The sequence below is a fragment of the Scyliorhinus torazame genome, chromosome 1 (genome assembly GCF_047496885.1).
Source record: "Scyliorhinus torazame isolate Kashiwa2021f chromosome 1, sScyTor2.1, whole genome shotgun sequence".
In the NCBI taxonomy this organism is placed as follows: Eukaryota; Metazoa; Chordata; class Chondrichthyes; order Carcharhiniformes; family Scyliorhinidae; genus Scyliorhinus; species Scyliorhinus torazame.
In genome coordinates this window covers 396,152,612-396,171,108 of record NC_092707.1, presented here as the reverse complement: position 1 = coordinate 396,171,108, position 18,497 = coordinate 396,152,612, and the positions used below count along the sequence as shown (strand labels likewise).

The 18,497-nt window shown below is 55.3% G+C and overlaps 1 protein-coding gene across 1 annotated transcript in view; it reads left to right on the top strand.

Annotated features, from left to right (window-relative positions):
• LOC140427809 (DNA-binding protein RFX6-like) overlaps nucleotides 1–18,497 on the top strand; it is an 80,944-nt gene that overhangs the window by 39,579 nt on the left and 22,868 nt on the right. The window contains exon 17 of the mRNA XM_072513489.1: nucleotides 2,614–3,135. Within this exon, the coding sequence (XP_072369590.1) occupies nucleotides 2,614–3,135 (522 nt within the window). The remainder of the gene's footprint in view (nucleotides 1–2,613; nucleotides 3,136–18,497) is intronic.

Sequence of the window (18,497 nt, the reverse complement as noted above, 5' to 3'; positions counted from 1 at the left end):
GATAGAGTGGATAGCCAGAGACTTTTCCCCAGAGTGGAAATGGCTGTCATGTGGGCCCATAATTTTCAGGTGATAGGAGGAAGGTATAGAGGAGATGTCAGAGGTAGGTTCTTTACACAGAGAGTGGTGGGTGTGTGGAATGCACTGCCAGCGGAGGTGGTGGTGTCCGAGTCATGAGGGACATTTAAGCGACTCTTGGACTGGCACAGCAGTAAATTGAAGGGTGTAGGTTAGGTTGATATTAGATTAGGATAAGTGGTCGGCACAACATGGTGGGCCGAAGGGCCTGTTCTGTGCTGTATTGTTCTATGTTCTATGTTCTATTACGCTTGTGCCAGCTCTTTGTATCCACCGGCTCGTTCCTTCCCCCCCCTCCCCCCGCCGTCCCTGCAAATGTTTCCGTGTCATTCCGGGCAAAGGAATATTTCCTTTTGTTATCCCACATCATTGGTTCTACAATCAGAAAACTTTGACTCCTACTTAGCTACCCAAAAGAAGGGAGAACGGGCTTTCATTTTCCCTCTTCAACAGTCTTTGAATTTGATAAAACTAGCTCAATAAAAGGATGTAGAAACACCGGGGGAGCGTGCAGACAAAGGCCAGAATTCTCCAGCCATTAGGATTCGCTGTTCCCGCCAGCTCCAGGCGGAATAGGGTGATAGATTCCCGCCGCCATCGAACGCCACTGCCAAGAATCACGCAACTGGGGGACCGGAGCATCCCGCCCAAACTTTACAAGGATGATACCAGAAATACAAAGGGATGCTGTCAGGAATAGATTGACAGGCTGCTTGTCTTTCCATGGAAGGGGAAGGCCCAGGAGTGACCCAATAGCTTTAAAATTCGGAAAGGTTTCGATTGAGTGGGTAGCGCGAGAATGTTTCCTCCCTTGGGAGAGACCGTGACTGGAGGCCCTCAATATAAAGTTCTTTGCCCAGAGAGTGGCGAGAATGTGGAACTCGCCACCACAGCTGAGGTGAAGAGTATGGGCGTGTTTGTTGGGAATCTGGACAAAGCATATGAGGGGGAAGGGAACAATCCATCACTCTGTCCCGACTTTTGAAGAATAAAGGGATTAAGGGTTATGGTGTTCGGGCCGGAAAGTGGAGCTGAGTCCACAAAAGAGCAGCCATGATCTCATTGAATGGCGGAGCAGGCTCGAGGGGCCAGATGGCCTACTCCTGCTCCTGGTTCTTATGTTCTTGAAGGGTTACCATTACAGATTTAAGTGAAAAACGATGGGAGGAAGTTTGAGTGGAGCATAAAGACCAGAATGGACTGGTTGGGCTGGATAGTCCCGTGCTGGATACACTCTGTGGTGGTGACTTACAGCTTACTCAGGGAATCTAAGTTGCTGTGGCAACATGGATTTCATAGTCAGGAGCTATGAATGGTGATGGTGGAGACTTCAACGTTCTTCCCATCACATGGCTGACTCTGCTTTTCCTGCCTACCATCGGTGTGTGTTGGGAGGCTTTTACAGGCTGACAGTCAAACTGTTCGGCTCTGGCTGCATTATGAATGCTCCTCCCTTGGCCATCATGTCCTGGGGGGGGGGGGGGGGGTTGGACCCAGAGTTTCTGGCACAGGGGCAGGGACGTTACCCGCTTCACCACGAGACCCTCGGGCGGAATTTTCCATTCTCTGCAAGGAGTGCGGGCTGGGGCAGGAAAACCGGCACGCAGCTCGCCGACCGGACAACCCGGCCTTTCCCGCCGGATAATCTGTCCCGGCAGACGGCCAATGAGGTTTCCCATAGTGGGCACCCCCACTCCGCCAGGAAAGCCGCGGGCGTGAGTGCGATGCCGGTGAAACGGAGAATCCCGCCGACGGGGAATCCAGCCCCTTTGTTTCTTCTACTCCCTATGTTCCCAGAGTGACTTTCTCTCCCAATATTCCCATGTAACATTCACCCTAGTATTCCCAAAGTGGCATTCCCTCGCAGTATTCCAAGCGTAACATTCTATTCCCAATATCTCCAGAGTGACATTCACTCCCATATTCCCAGCATAAAATTTTACTCCAGTGTTCCCAGAATGACATTCTTTCCCAATATTATTGTGCAACATTTTACTTCAATATTCCAAGAGTGACATTGTCTCCCAATATTCCCAGTATAACATTTTACTCCAGTATTCCCAGAGTGCAATTTCCTCCCAGTATTCACAGTGTAACATATTACTCCCAATATTCCCAAAAGTGACATTTGCTCCCAATATTCCCAGAATAACATTTTACTCTAGTATTCCCAGGGTAGAATTTTCTCCCAGTATTCCCAGTGTAACATATTACTCCCAATATTCCCAAAGTGACATTTGCTCCCAATATTCCTAGAGTGTTATTCACTCCCCATATTCCCGGAGTGACATTCTCTCCCAGTATTTCCAGAGTGACATTCTCTCGCAGTATCTCTCGAGTGGCATTCGTCCCCAGTTTTCCCAGTGTAACATCTTATGCCCAATATTCCCAGAGTGACATTTTACTCCCAGTGTTCCTAGAGTGACAGTTTCCCCCCTCCTGTCACTCCTCTCCCCGCGAGCTAATGGAATCTGTGCTCGGGATAAATTGGGAATCAGTTGGGAAATCCACTGATGATTCGCATCTAATTTACAGGAATGGAATTCCGGCAGACCTCAGGATCAACTCACTCGCTCCAGGGGCTATCAGCTCCCTCTCGGCCTGGATCTGACATCGAGCCCGTCACGTGTGCCAGCGCGTTCCGCGCCCCTCGCAAGGACACCCCATGGTCACGAGGTGCCGCGGGGGGCCCAGCGCTGCAGATGGGTGCCCATTTCACCGCCACCTCCGTATGCCGCGGGAATAATTCAGGCTCGCCGACATTTTTGCCAACTGACGCTCCCGAGGCCAGTAAAGGGTTCTCGCCCTCGCCCCCGGTGGAACCAAACCTGCCATCTTGGAATAAGGAATACCATCCCAGTGGGGGGCTCGAGAGTCTCTGGGATCCCCAAAGAGCTGGCTTTACTCACCCTGTTCATCAGGGGTCACTGCTCTGCATGGGTAAGGAGGACCAACGCTCCAGCAGTTATCCCCACAGCAGGAGCGGATTCGAGTGTGATTTTGCTCCCAATCTTTACCAAGGAGAATTGTGCTCCCAGGATCAAGGAATACCTCCAGGTAAGGCCTGATATAGATTCTAGTTTTTTGACAATTGAATCGAGGCGATAACGTAAGCTGTAACTCAGTGTCAACAAAACACAAATACTGTGAAAAATATAAACAGAGAATCCGGGAAATACTCAGCTGTCCTAGTGTAGTGGTAATGTCACTGGGCTAGTAATCCAGGAACCCAGGCTAATGCTCAAGGGACAACGGCCACACAAAAAAATTCAACTGGAAGGTAGCCTCAGTGATAAAACTGTCATCGATTGTCATAAAAACCCATCTGGTTCACTAATGTCCTTTAGGGAAGGAAATCTGCCGTCCTTACCCGGTCTGGCCTACATGTGACTCCAGACCCACAGCCATGTGGTTGCTGCTCAACGACCCTCTGAAATGGTCCAGCCGGCCACTCAGTTCAGGGGCGATTAGGACAACAAAGCCTGGCCTTGCCGACGGTGCCCACATCCCGAGAAAGAATTTTTAAAAAAAATCTGTGGCCAGGGAAAAACCGAGGGGAAAAAGCCGTTTCGCCTTTGTCAAAATGGAGTTTCTCGCTCTCTCTCTCTTCACAAATGATTAAGGGACCTGCTGAGCCTTTGCAGCATTTTCTATTTAGAGTTGAGTGACAACGCACTTGTCTCACAGACACATGGCCATTAGTTCTGGACCCATTCTGGATACTTAAGCACGTAATTGAGGCTGAGGCGATACTGATGGCGTGTAGCACTGCCAGAGAGGCTGACATAGGCATTGCTGGTCAAATTGAGGCCCTCTTCTGGCCCCTATTTAACATGAAAATGAAATGAAAATCGCTTATTGTCACAAGTAGGCTTCAATGAAGTTACTGTGGAAAGCCCCTAGTCGCCACATTCCGGCGCCTGTTCGGGGAGGCTGGTACGGGAATTGAACCGTGCTGCTGGCCTGCCTTGGTCTGCTTTAAAAGACAGCGATTTAGCCCAGTGCGGAGGGCCTCAATTTAACCAGCAATGCATATGTCAGCCTCTCTGGCAGTGCTACACGCCATCAGTATCGCCTCAGCCTCAATTACGTGCTTAAGTATCCAGAATGAAAGATCGCAAGGCAAAATCCAAAGAGTGGGGGGGCTGCCCCTGGTTTACTGATGAATATATACACCTCAACCAACAGGATAAATGGTCACTATCACATGACTGTGTGTTGGATCTGGCTGTGTACATTTGTTGCTTCTCCCGAGTTCCCCTGAGCATACTCCAGGAACCAATGATTGTTTGATGCAGCTTGAGAAGGTTGTGAGGATACTGGGCCAGCATTTATCGTCCTTCCCTATTTGCCCTTGAACTGAGTGACTTGCTCAGCCATTTCAGAGGGCAGTTAAGGGTCAATCACATTAGGGCGGCACGGTGCCGCAATGGTTAGCACTGCTGCCTCACGGCGCCGAGGTCCCAGGTTCGATCCCAACTCTGGGTCACTGTCCATGTGGAGTTTGCGCATTCTCCCTGTGTTTGCGTGGGTTTCACCCTCACAACCTGTAGGTGGATTGGCCACGCTGAATTGCCCCTTAATTGGGAAAAAAAAGAATTGGGTACTCTAAATTTGTATAAAAAAGGAGTCAACCACATTGCTGTGGATCTGAAGCCACATGTAGGCCATACCAGGTAAGGACAGCAGATTTCCTTCCCTAAAGGACATTACTGAACCAGATGGGTTTTGTGGCAATCGACAATGGTTTCATGGTCATTGTAGAATTTGCATTCTGTAGCACGGTCAATCACTCACGAGACGAGAAGAGATGGAGTCAATCGATGGGTTTATTACGCAGACTTGTTCCCCAGCAGCACAGTTACAGATGCGGCTGCTGGGAGAACCCGGGCTCTTATACTCCGCCTTATTGGGTGGAGCCAGTAGGCGGCTGATCCAATCGGGACCCAGCGTCTATCCACCAATAGACTCTCGGCATCACAGGGTACCGTAATACCCCTAATACATACCACCACACATTCATTTAAGTATTATGCGACCTCTGCACTGAAGCACCTCACACAGCCTTCAGGAGATCCCAAACTGATTTCTACCCAATGAAGTACTTTTGAAGTGTGGCGCCTGTTAGGAAACTCCGTCACCTGGCTGTTAAGTCAGTGCAGTCTCCGAATGATACATCACATTTGTCACTTTGAATTTCCTTGCTGCCTCTGTAACTCTGCTGGAAGCATTAGCATGTGCATTTCCACGTTATTTCCACCCAGGCAGCAGAGCGGGAGCACATCTGAAAAATTCCAGGCTTTTGTCACAGCTAATTCCCATCACATAAGTAGAGAAGTCTCCTGCCGGTAGCTAACCAACAGCAAACACTAGAGGGCAGCACATGCATATATGTGACGATCATCCCAAATGCAGGAACGTGGTTCCATTGACACCTCCTCATAGCTACACCTTTAACCCTTTGTCCTGAGAGATTTAAAAGAGTTACATCGCAGCGTAACTAGGGGAGATGGTGGTGTCCAGGTGATGGCACTGAGCTCATAATCTACAGGCCCTGGCTATATGCTCTGAGGACATGGGTTCAAATCCCACCAGGGTAGTTGTTGCCCAGTGGTGACCGTCACACCCATGTGTAACTAACAGATTAGTTTGAGTTGGTGGGAGACGGGTCTGAGGAGGCAATTCACTAAACTGCCAGATACCCCCGAGGCAGTGTGGGCCATGCTCTTTGAGGTCAGATGTTTATGGGTGGTCGAGTCTCCACTGCCAGCGATGCTCCAGACCACAGCGTCCTCCTCTTTAAGATGCTGCACAGGTGCATCGGTCTAAAGGCCTATGAGGGATGAGAGGACGGTGATTTCAGCTTAGCAAGAAAGGAGGAATATAATTGAAAGTGTTTAAAATGACGAAGGAGTAAATAGTGGAAGATGGTGGGTGAGACACTCCCCGCCCAAGGTGGATTGCCAACTCTGGTTGGGCATATTCCTGGAGGTTTCACCAAATGAGCTCCTATGTCCACTCATAGCGTCAACTCCAGCATCCTCTCCCACCACATTCAATATTGTTACAAGCATGCTCCAATTCTGCTTAATCCTGTGTTAATTATTGCACTGTGCAGGAGATCAATCTTTGCACAGACTCCGGGGACAATCCTGAAGGGTTGGCAACCTCGCTGTTACGATCCCAGTTGATATAACTGGACGGGAAGATCCCAGAATAGAACCCTGGCACAAAACGCCGTGGGCAAGATTCCCCGGTCGCCGACGGCGCGATCGCGTTCACTTTTGCGATGCTCCGCCCCCTCGAAAGCGGCGTACTTGCTTACTTTGTGAGATGTGGGCGTTATCCTTTTGAATCCATGTTGCCCACAGCATTAGCTGGGCCTCAGATTATTAGCCGAGTGACATTACCACAACGCCACCATCTCCCCCTGTATGATTTATAATATCATTGAGTTATACAGCACAGAAGACGCCATTCTGCCCATCACACCTGTGCCAATCCCTTGATAGAGCTTTTCCAATTAATCCCGCCCTCCCCGCTCTTTCCCCATAGCTCCTAAATATTTTTCCCTTCCAGTATTTAGCCAGTTCCCTTTTGGAAATTACCAGTGAATCCCCTTCCAGGTAGCACATTCCTAATCACAACTGACTGTATGAAAATATGTTTCCTGTCACCTCTGGTCTTTTTTACCAATCATCTCCATTGGTGTCCCCCGATTACCGACCCTTCTGCCACTGGAGACAATTTCTCTGCACTCTATCAAAACCTTTCATGATTTTGAAAACCTCTATCAAATCTGCTCTTCGCCACCCCTGCTCTAAGGAGTGTTGCAATCTGCCTTTAAAACAATAGCAGCACCATATCGCTGGGAGGGAAGTGTGTCATGTGATCCAGTCACAGTTTCACTTTTGCCGAACACAGCGCGCACAGCTCTGCTGCTGCGTTTCAGTACCGCGCTGCTGATCTTTGGTCACTAGGTGCGGAGAGCGGCGGGGAGGGAGGAGGACCTCTTTCTAGGCCTGCTCCTGGGCCTGACCAAGATGGCCTTTAATCACATTTTGTTTTGATGTTTTATGGTTCCTTTGAGATTCTGTTTACTTTGATGCAGCGTCCCTTTAAGGAACTGGGTTTTTGATTTATTCGATGGTTTGTTGATTTTGTTTATTTGGCTCATGAAAAGAATCACAACTCTGCTGCTGCTGTCTTCAAGCTTCCTACCTTTGTATAAAGATTCCCATGTGCCTGGTCTGTGTGTACCCAATCCCTTAAGAGTGATTGATGCACTTACACCATTATAGACACACAACATGATGCTCAGCAGCGGTCAAACACAGTGGCAGCAAGGTTAAGCACAGCCACGACATGGTGAACAGCCTTAAACCATGCCACGTGGCAGGAGGCAACCCTCAACGTTTTGGTCAGGCGGCAACGAAGCCGTCGCATCGGAGAATGTTGAACTTGCAGCACGGGAACTGCACAGGAAAGCTTCGGAGACATGGGGCGCGACTCTCCGGCCTTGTTACGCTCTCGCTCAAGTGAAATGAGGCCGGTGAGTAGCGGAAGAGGCCAAAAAACAAGATCCACGCCGGGCGCCAAACAGTTTGCGATGCAACCGGCCCATCTCTCGTCGGCAAAAGCGGGATCTCGCCCTAGCGTGGCGAGAAACCAATCATTATCACTTAAGCCCCGTTTCCATACAACTGAGTTGAACAACCTCATATCCAACGGCCTCTCGTCGTTCAGCGGTCTCCCCAGCAGGTGGCGCCGTTTAGTACTCCTTTTGAAAAACATGAACCTGACAGAAGGGCTTCGGTGGGGAGCCGAGGTGAGTAGCCATCTTTGTTCACAGGCAAAGAGCCCGGGGGTGCTGCGCTTGCTGCCCCTGTGCTCGTCAGGTGGGGTGGGGGACCTTCGGCTGTGGGTGGGTGACCCTCCGTAGGGGTGGGCCGCCATGAGGGGGGGGGAGCAACCGGGGGAGGGGGCAATTGCTCACAGCACCACCATCCAACCCTAGATCGTGTTTACCCATTCCTGGGCCATCCCCTCTCCCTGCCCGTCTGCCCCACTGATCACCCGGACTGGAGGCCTGGAGAGATGGACTAAGCATCTGGGGTCAGCCTGCATTGCGGAAGAAAGTGGGAGAGGCACCACAATGGTTGTGCAAAAAGGGATTTAATGTGCCGTACAATACCCCACTCCCAGTTGTGTCACCCCCACCCCCTCCCTACCCCCCACCTCCCCACAACCCCCTACCACCCCCCCTAACCATCCCTTCCCCCCGGTGCCCTCAGTGATCCTCGATGTGCCTGGCCCTCCGAGCTCGACAACCATGCCTAGGTGTGTACCCAGGGTGCACATCTGAGATGGAGGCTGCCAGCTGCCTACCTTGTCCCCAGGCCCTCGATGCCCCTGGCGGGCGTCCTCTGGGGGCTCTGAGGCCGGAGGGCCCTGACGCACTTGTTGGCGGCACATGCACGGCTGTGCTGCAGTGTCCCATGTGCTGACCCCGAGAGCGGCCTCATCAGAGGGGTGGAACTCGGGAGAGCTGGTGCCCCATGGGACCATAAGATCATAAGACATAGGAGCAGAGTTAGGCCATTTGGCCCATCGAGTCTGCTCCGCCATTCAGAGGCATCCGGGACAGGTCCGGGTTGCTCGCAGCCTTCAGGTCAGGGCCCTGGGGTCCACCTTGGGGTGAAGGGGCAGCTGGTTTGAGCCCTGGCTGCCCCTGCATCGCATGGCTCTGCCAGCCCTGGCGGCTCCCCGATGTTTGCACCGTCGTGTCGACGCCCTCGGCGATGCTCCTCAGTGACTGCAACATGCTCGACAGTACCTCAGCCATGCCCAAATGAGACTGGGACAAGCTCCGCAGGGCCATGCCCATGCCAAGATGGTACCGGGGAGTGGCGACTCTCTGCGAGCTCGCTCACACAGATCCTCTTCTTATATCTCCTATAACCGGACTAATCTCCTAAAACGTAATTCTAAGACTAACACTATCACTAACTTTCTCTTTGATCTTCTCTTGCTAAGTGATCTGTTTGAGCTGCTCGCAGAAAAATAATGTTCACTATACCTTGGTACACGTGACAATAAACAAACCCAATCCAATCCATCTGAGAGCGGGACATGTCCCGCAGAACCTGTTGCTCGTTTTAGCCTTAGTTTAATTGCTCTTGTTCTATCACCTTTGCTCTTGAGTCGCCAAGTATCTTTCTGATTCCGCCACGTGGTTCAAGCCCGAGTAATGATCAATAATCCAACACACCGCTTAGTAAGAGTTAAATCAACGTACATTTATGAAATACAGTAATCAATACTTATACATTAATTCTACTTCTAAGCTACTTCCTACAACTAACAGACCAATACTTAACTTTGGAAATGGCCCACCAGGTCAGGGAAATGAATGGCCTTTCGTATGGGTTCTGAGCCTGCGGGATTCAAAGCGGGTACAGGTCGATAGTCAGGAGTGCCTATCTCGTAGCGAGCGTTGGAGTAAGACTTACGGTTCTCGCAGCTGTTGTAGAAGGTCAGCAGAAGGGTCTCGAAGGGTGCGGAGAGGAGAAGAAGGGTGCAGGAGGGTCGATTTGAACTTGGACTCTATTCTTATAGTCCCCAGGGGCTTCCCGCCTTTCAGGGCGGACCCTGTACCTGGTTCCAAGTGATTGGACTTCATCCCAATCACTTGGTTCGATATTCTCCAACGCTGGAGCGATTCCTTGATCGATGGGCGGTTTTGGGGTGGTCGTTCACCTCTCTTTTGTGTAGGCTCCTGCTGGCGCCGAAAAGTCTGGGTTGGCTTTGTGTGTCTAATTTGTAGCATATTGTCCCCGGGGATTGCTGATTAGTATTGAGATGGCTGGTGAGTTGTTATGTTGATGGCTGCAGATATCGATTCTGTCTGGCCTCCCCAGAGGCGAATACAATAGGCGAAATTCTCCGGTATTGGCGCGATGTCCGCCGACTGGCGCCCAAAACGGCGCAAATCAGTCGGGCATCGCGCTGCCCCAAAGGTGCGGAATGCTCCGCATCTTGGGGGGCTGAGCCCCAACCTTAAGGGGCTAGGCCCACGCCAGACGAATTTCTGCCCCGCCAGCTGGCGGAATAGGCCTTTGGAGCCCCGCCAGCTGGCACGGAAATGACATCTCCGGGCGGCGCATGCGTGGGATTGTCAGCGGCCGCTCACGGCATTCCCGCGCATGCGCAGTGGAGGGAGTCTCTTCCGCCCCCGCCATGGTGGAGACCGTGGCGAAGGCGGAAGGGAAAGAGTGCCCCCACGGCACAGGCTCGCCCGCGGATCGGTGGGCCCTGATCGCGGACCAGGCCACCGTGGGGGCACCCCCCGGGGCCAGATCGCCCCGCGCCCCCCCTAGGACCCCGGAGCCCGCCCGCACCGCCTTGTCCCACCGGTTAGGTAGGTGGTTTAATCTACGCCAGCGGGACAGGCATTTTAGCAGCGGGACTTCAGCCCATCCGGGCCGGAGAATCGCGGGGGGGGGGGGCCCGCCAACCGGCGCGGTGCGATTCCCGCCCCCGCCGAATATCCGGTGCCGGAGAATTCGGCAACCGGCGGGGGCGGGATTCACGCCAGCCCCCGGCGATTCTCCGACCCGTCGGGGGTGTCGGAGGATCTCGCCCACTGTTTTACCTGCAGCTGTCTGTTTGAGTCCTGTTGGCTGATTTTCCCATCAGCCTCTTCCGTTCGCCATTTTAATTCGGGGTTTGGCCATTCTAATCGGGAGTTAGCCATTTTAACCGGCTGCAAACCTCATCAAGGTCAGCCTGGTACTGGGTGACATCCCCAGTGAGGTAGACAATCTGTCGAGACTCTCAGCCATGGCTGTCACCGACTGCGCGACACCTTGGACACCTTCACTCGTGGTGCCAACGTCGTGCACCAGGCTCTCCACTGCGGTCACCACACTAATTGGCCTTGATGCCCCGCATTGCTGGCGCCATCTCCTGCGGCCATAGCCTCTGGGACTCATCCAAGCAGCTATGGGTCAGCTGGAGCGACGCTGGCATTTCCCTCTGAATGTCCCGGCTGTTATCGTCTCCATCAGCTCCGGGTCACCCACTTCCAGAGGCTCAGCATCAGGCTGGGACCCAGCTGAGTCCTGGGATGCGGCATGCCTCCAACTACTGTCCCGCCTGGGGGTTCCTGCCTCCACCAGATGTGCATTGGCAGCAGTGTGGTGCTCACCAGATTGTGCCCAGAAGCCTTTCCACTAATATTCCCCACGAGGTGTGTGTATCTCAGCTGATGACAGCTGTGCCGTGATTATAACAGTTGCATCCTCGGAGCTCTCCTCCGAGGTGTTCTCCTCGGAGGCAGGAGAGGGGGCCAGCCAGGATGGGCCGGCTCCGTCAGCTGGAGGACCTGCAGGAGAATGGACATGTGGTCAGTGGGAGGGATGGGTCAGTCAGTAAGGCAACAACAACTCACAGATCCTCCGGGTGGCGCCTGGTGCTTCCTCACCTCTGCGGCGCCCGCCTGCCTCTGCGTTTGTGACCGCCCTGTCCTCGGCCACACCGGACACCGCCGGGGCCCGCTCCTCGAAGGAGGCGAGGATTCTGATGTCCGGCACCCCACCGGCAGTCTGTGCCCTCTCCTGACGATTGTGGGAGAGCTTTACCTGAGGAGACGCAGAGAGGGCATCGTTAGCCACACGCGTGGTTCACTGTGCTGGGAGAGGGGGTGGGGGTGGGAAGGTACTTCCTGGGGCATCGGGGGGAGGGGGGGGGTTGCATTGGTGTCTCCTCACTCGTGCTGCCCGGTGTAAGTCGTCGACCTTCTTCCTGGACTGAAGGCCAGTCCTCCTGGTCACACTCACCGAGCTGCTGCCACCACCTCGTCCCAGGCAGCACTGGGACACTCGGGGGGTGGGGGGACAGGACATCCCTCCTGGCCTCCACCGCGTCCTGGGGCCTCCCCACGTCGGCAGCCCTGAATCTTGGGGCTGGTCTTCTTGGCATCATTAGGGTTGGCTGAGCAAGTGCTGCTCGACCTTGTTAGCGGGGGACTGGCGAGAGCGGTCTCGGCGATGTGGCGCACAAAGACTCCGTGAGACAAATAGAGTGAAGTCGATGAGGCTTTATTAAGCGTGTCTGTTCCCCAGCAGCCCGATAGTAAACTGGCCTGCGGGGGAAGGCACCGGCTTCTTATACTTCGCCTTCAGGGCGGAGTATGAGGTCAACAGCCAACCAGGACCCGGGATCTGTCAGCCAATGACATTAGGGCTTCCAGTCCCACATGACCCCCAATACATACTACCACATTCACCCCTTGTCAAAAATGAACCCGGCGGGGTGATGCTTCGTATGGTGGTAAGGGTTTACAGGGCTGGTCCTGGGAGGATAGAACAGTTACATGGTAGTACAGTATTGGACAGTATCGTCCTGTTACAACTATTTACAGAGGGTATAGGAAAAACAAAATGTTCATTGGACAGTCCATCTTTGTTTTACATCGACGCCACGAGTCGGTCGGGCGGTCTGGTCGTCCGTGTCGATCGCCTCGGCCCTGGCGGTGGTGGTGGTGCTTGTACCAGCGTTGTCGCCTCCGGGAGCCGCACGGTTTCAGCTGTCGGTGCAAAGGGGAGGGGGACTGATCCTCCTGGGAAGGGGGCGGTCGCGGGGTGCGGCGGTGGCAGGAAGGGGGGCGGTTGGGTTGATGGTGTCGGGGGGGGGTGCGTGGTGCCGGCGGGCGCCAGATCCCGCAGGGAGACCGTGTCCTGTCGGCCGTTGGGGTACTCCACGTAGGCGTACTGGGGGTTTGCGTGGAGGAGGTGAACCCTTTCGACCAACGGGTCCGCCTTATGTGCCCGCACGTGCTTTCGGAGCAGGATGGGTCCTGGGGCCGCCAGCCAGGTCGGCAGCGACGTTCCAGAGGAGGACCTCCTAGGGAAGACAAGGAGACGCTCGTGAGGCGTTTGATTAGTGCTCGTACATAATAACGACCGGATGGAATGGAGAGCGTCCGGGAGGACCTCCTGCCACCGTGAAACTGGGAGATCCCTGGACCGTAGGGCCAGTAGGACGGCCTTCCAGACCGTGCCGTTCTCCCTTTCTACTTGCCCGTTCCCCCGGGGGTTGTAGCTGGTCGTCCTGCTTGAAGCTATGCCCTTGCTGAGCAGGAACTGGCGCAGCTCGTCTCTCATGAAAGAGGACCCCCTGTCGCTGTGGACGTATGCGGGGTAACCGAACAGCGTGAAGATGCTGTTCAGGGCTTTAATGACTGTGGCCGCGGTCATGTCGGAGCAGGGAATGGCAAAAGGGAAGCGGGAGTATTCGTCCACTACATTAAGGAAATACGCGTTGCGGTCGGTGGAGGGGAGGGGCCCTTTGAAATCGAGACTGAGGCGTTCAAAGGGGCGGGAAGCCTTAATCAGGTGCGCTCCACCTGGCCTGAAAAAATGCGGTTTGCATTCTGCGCAGATGTGGCAGTCCCTTGTGACTGTACGGACCTCCTCTAAGGAGTATGGGAGATTGCGGGACTTGATGAAGTGGTAAAACCGAGTGGCCCCCGGATGGCAGAGGTCCTCGTGGAGGGCTTGTAGGCGGTCAATTTGTGCGTTGGCACATGTGCCGCGGGATAGGGCATCGGACGGCTCGTTCAGCTTTCCGGGCCGGTACAAGATCTCATAGTTGAAGGTGGAGAGTTCGATCCTCCACCGCAAGATCTTGTCGTTCTTGATCTTGCCCCGCTGTGCATTATCGAACATGAAGGCTACCGACCGTTGGTCAGTGAGGAGAGTGAATCTCCTGCCGGCTAGGTAATGCCTCCAATGTCGCACAGCTTCCACTATGGCTTGGGCTTCCTTTTCCACTGAGGAGTGGCAGATTTCTGAGGTGTGGAGGGTTCGGGAGAAGAAGGCCACGGGTCTGCCCGCTTGGTTAAGGGTGGCCGCTAGAGCTACGTCAGAGGCGTCGCTCTCGACCTGGAAGGGGAGGGACTCGTCGATGGCGCGCATCGTGGCCTTTGCGATGTCCGCTTTGATGCGGCTGAAAGCCTGGCAAGCCTCTGTCGACAGCGGGAAAGTCGTGGTCTGTATTAGGGGGCGGGCCTTGTCTGCGTACTGGGGGACCCACTGGGCGTAGTATGAAAAGAACCCCAGGCAGCGTTTCAGGGCTTTTGGGCAGTGCAGGAGGGGAAATTCCATGAGTGCGCGCATACGTTCGGGGTCGGGGCCTATTATCCCATTGCGCACTATGTAGCCCAGAATGGCTAGCCGATCGGTGCTAAAAACGCACTTGTCCTCGTTGTACGTGAGGTTCAAGGCTTTGGCAGTCTGGAGGAATTTTTGGAGGTTGGCGTCGTGATCCTGCTGATCGTGGCCGCAGATGGTTACATTGTCGAGGTACGGGAACGTGGCCCGTAACCCATGTTGATCAACCATTCGGTCCATTTCCCGTTGGAAGACCGAGACGCCGTTTGTGACGCCAAAAGGGACCCGTAGGAAATGGTATAATCGCCCGTCTGCCTCGAAGGCTGTGTACTTGCGGTCACTTGGGCGGATGGGGAGCTGATGGTAGGCGGACTAGAGGTCCACGGTGGAGAAGACTTTATACTGGGCAATCCGATTGACCATGTCGGATATGCGGGGGAGAGGGTACGCGTCTAGTTGTGTGTACCTGTTGATGGTCTGGCTATAGTCAATGACCATACTTTGTTTCTCTCCTGTCTTCACTACCACCACCTGCGCTCTCCAGGGACTATTGCTGGCCTGGATTATGCCCTCCTTTAGTAGCCGCTGGACTTCGGAGCGAATGAAGGTCCGGTCCTGGGCGCTGTACCGTCTGCTCCTAGTGGCGGGGGTTGCACCTTGAGGGTGGCGAGGCCGCAGATAGTGAGTGGGGGTATGGGGCCGCCGAATTTAAACGTAAGGCTCTGTAGGTTACATTGAAAATCTAAGCCCAGCAAGGTGGGGGCACAGAGTTGGGGAAGGACGTTAAGTTTGTAGTTTTTGAATTCCCTCCCCTGTACCGTTAGGGTAACTATGCAGAATCCCTGGATCTGTACGGAGTGGGATCCTGCAGCTAGGCAAATCTTTTGTGTGCTGGGGAAGGTAGTTAAGGAACAGCGTCTTACCGTGTCGGGATGTATAAAACTTTCCGTGCTCCCGGAGTCGACTAGGCATGGCGTCTCGTGGCCGTTAATTAGGACCGTTGTCGTCGTCGTCTGGAGAGTCCGGGGCCGAGCCTGATCGATTGTAACCGAAGCGAGCCGTGGTTGTAGTAGTGGGGTGGGGTCCGTTGTTGCCGTCCAAGATGGCGTCGGGGATGGACAAAATGGCCACCCCATACATCGCCCGTGGCTGAGGGGTCACAAGATGGCGTCGGGGGTGGAAAAAATGGCCGCCCCCATGCGTCGTACAGGTCGGGGGCGGTCCAAGATGGCAGCGCCCCTCCTCCCCTCGTGGTGGTCGGGACCCAAAATGGCGGCGTCTGCGGGTCGCACATGGTGTGCTGGGGGGTCTGGGGGGCGCTAGGACCGCGCGGAGTTCCTGCATTGCGAGCGCCCCGGCCGCGGGCGCTAGGACCGCGCGGAGTTCCTTGACTGCGAGCGCCAGGGCCGCGGGCGCTAGGACCGCGCGGAGCTCCCTCGCCGGGGACAGCGGTGGTCGGGGCCCAGGCCGGCGGGTCAGTACCGCGAGCGCTGGGACCGTGCGGAGCTCCCTCGCCGGGGACAGCGGTGATCGGGGTCCAGGTAAGTTGCGCCGGCGGGTCAGGCGTGGGGCGCGGGACGGGGGTGAGGGCCCAGGTCGGCGGTGCCGGCGGGTCAGTCGTGGGGCCGCGAGCGCTGGGACCGCGCGGAGCTCCCTCGCCGGAGACAGCGGTGGTCGGGGCCCAGGCCGGCGGGTCAGGCGTGGGGCGCGGGACGGGGTGAGGGCCCAGACGGCGGCGCCGGCGGGTCAGTCGTGGGGCCGCGAGCGCTGGGACCGCGCGGAGCTCCCTCGCCGGGGACAGCGGTGGTCGGGGCCCAGGTCGGCGGCGCCGGCGGGTCAGTCGTGGGGCCGCGAGTGCTGGGACCGTGCGGAGCTCCCTCGCCGGGGACAGCGGTGGTCGGGGTCAAGGTAGGTGGCGCCGGCGGGTCAGGCGTGGGGCGCGGGACGGGGGTGAGGGTGGCGTTCGGGATGCGAAAAAACCCCTCCTCTCCGTGGAGAGTGTTGGCCGGCACCCAAATCGGGAGCGCCGGCGGCGGGTCGTACATGGACTGCGGGGAGGGGGGTTGGGGAGCGTAGGCGGCGTGCAGGGCTCCCAGTTCTCCCGGAGCCGCGGTGGTCGGGACCCAAAATGGCGGTGCCTGCGGGTCGCACATGGCGTGCTGGGGGGGTTGGGACGCATAGACTGCTTGTAGGGCTGCCTGTGGCCCCGGGACGGCGGCGACCTCGCGGGATCGGCACACCACCGCATAGTGGCCCTTTTTCCCGCAGCTTTTGCAGATGGCTGCGCGGGCCGGACAGCGTTGTCGGGGGTGCTTCGCCTGGCCGCAGAAATAACAGCGGGCGCCCCCGGTGCGACTCGGCGTTTGGACTGCGCAAGCCTGTGGGGTGTCCGGGGGTTTGCCGCGGCGGGTACGTACGGGGCCCAATGGCCTGCCGCGCGGTCGGGGCCGTAGGCGCGGGTATTACGCGCGGCTACGTCCAGCGAGGCTGCCAGGGCCCGTGCCTCTGAGAGTCCTAGCGACTATTTTTCTAGAAGTCTTTGGCGGATTTGGGAGGATTGCATACCTGCCACAAAAGCATCGCGCATTAACATGTCCGTATGTTCATTTGCATTCACCGACGGGCAGCTGCAGGCTCTTCCCAAAATCAGCAGCGCGGCGTAGAACTCGTCCATCGATTCTCCGGGAGCTTGCCGTCTTGTCGCGAGCTGGTAGCGAGCGTAGATTTGGTTAACTGGGCGAACGTAGAGACTTCTCAGTGCTGTGAACGCCGTCTGGAAATCGCGGGTGTCTTCAATGAGGGTGAAAATCTCCGTGCTCACCCTCGAGTGCAGGACCTGCAATTTTTGTTCGTCTGAGACTCGGCCTGTGGTCGATGTGATGTAGGCCTCAAAGCAAGTCTGCCAGTGTTTGAAGGCTGCTGCCGCATTCACTGTGTGGGGGCTGATCCTCAGGCATTCTGGAATGATCCTGAGCTCCATAGTCCTTTTTAGGCACGCTTAATAAATTGTGGCGCACAAAGACTCCGTGAGACGAATAGAGTGAAGTCGATGAGGCTTTATTAAGCGTGTCTGTTCCCCAGCAGCCCGATAGTAAACTGGCCTGCGGGGGAAGGCACCGGCTTCTTATACTTCGCCTTCAGGGCGGAGTATGAGGTCAACGGCCAACCAGGACCCGGGATCTGTCAGCCAATGACATTAGGGCTTCCAGTCCCACATGACCCCCAATACATACTACCACAGGCGAAAGAGCTGGCGAGCCGTCATTTGCGGCAAGAAGCTAGTGAGGCCTTGTTAAGTGGACCAATTAACGTCAAATAGCGTTGCCGGCCTCGTTGGGTCGAGCGCCGGGAAGCTCGCGGCAATTCCCGCTCGCAACAACACTTAGAAATTGTTCCGGAGAATCGCAAGCGTAGGGCAGGTAAGTAGGGGCCTCTGGGAGGTTGGGGGGGGTAATGGGTGGGGGTCCTAGAAGGGATGGGGTGCTGTAAGGGTGCTGGGGGCTGGGGGGGGGGGGACTGAAGAAGAGGGACCCCCAATGAGCCCTTAGCGGGGTGTCCTCACACAGGGCGCGATTCTCCCCAAAAATGTCTGTTAATTTGTGGCGGGGTTTTTCATGGAGTTTCCCGCAGGATCTGCTGGCGAGTTCCCCGCTGCTATTCAACTCTTTTTGGGCCCTGGGGAGTCTCTCACCGGTTTAGCCCACACGTGGAATGTTTTTCAGCACGGGGGAGCTGAACTCCGAGATCGGGCTGCCATTTTGAAAAGGTGCCCGGATCACTAAGTGATCTTGTGGGATCCCCTACCCCCACCATTTTTTGTTATCCTCTTGACGTAGAAAAGCTGCTTCCTTGATGTGCACTCTGACAAAGGAAGGTTCAGACTTGGAGACAGCTTCAACACATTTATTGAACTGTTAACAATTCTCCTACTTGGATTCGACTCTACTGTTAATCCTGCTATAGCTACTCAGACTGACTAACCAGTCTGCTACAATCCACGTGGTGGGTGTGACGTTCAATCAACCCTGTCTGTACTCACTAAGTGTCTCCACTGGAAAGAGACTGAGCATGTGTGTTGTGTCCTTTTATATGGGTTGGTGTAATGCCCCCCTGTGGTAGTGTCACGTCTGGATGTGTCTTGAATGTCCATTGGTCGTGTCCTATCTTACTGACCTATTGGTTGAATGTCTGTGTGTCATGTCTCTGGTGCTCCCTCTAGTGTCTAGCTAGGTGTAGTGTATGTAC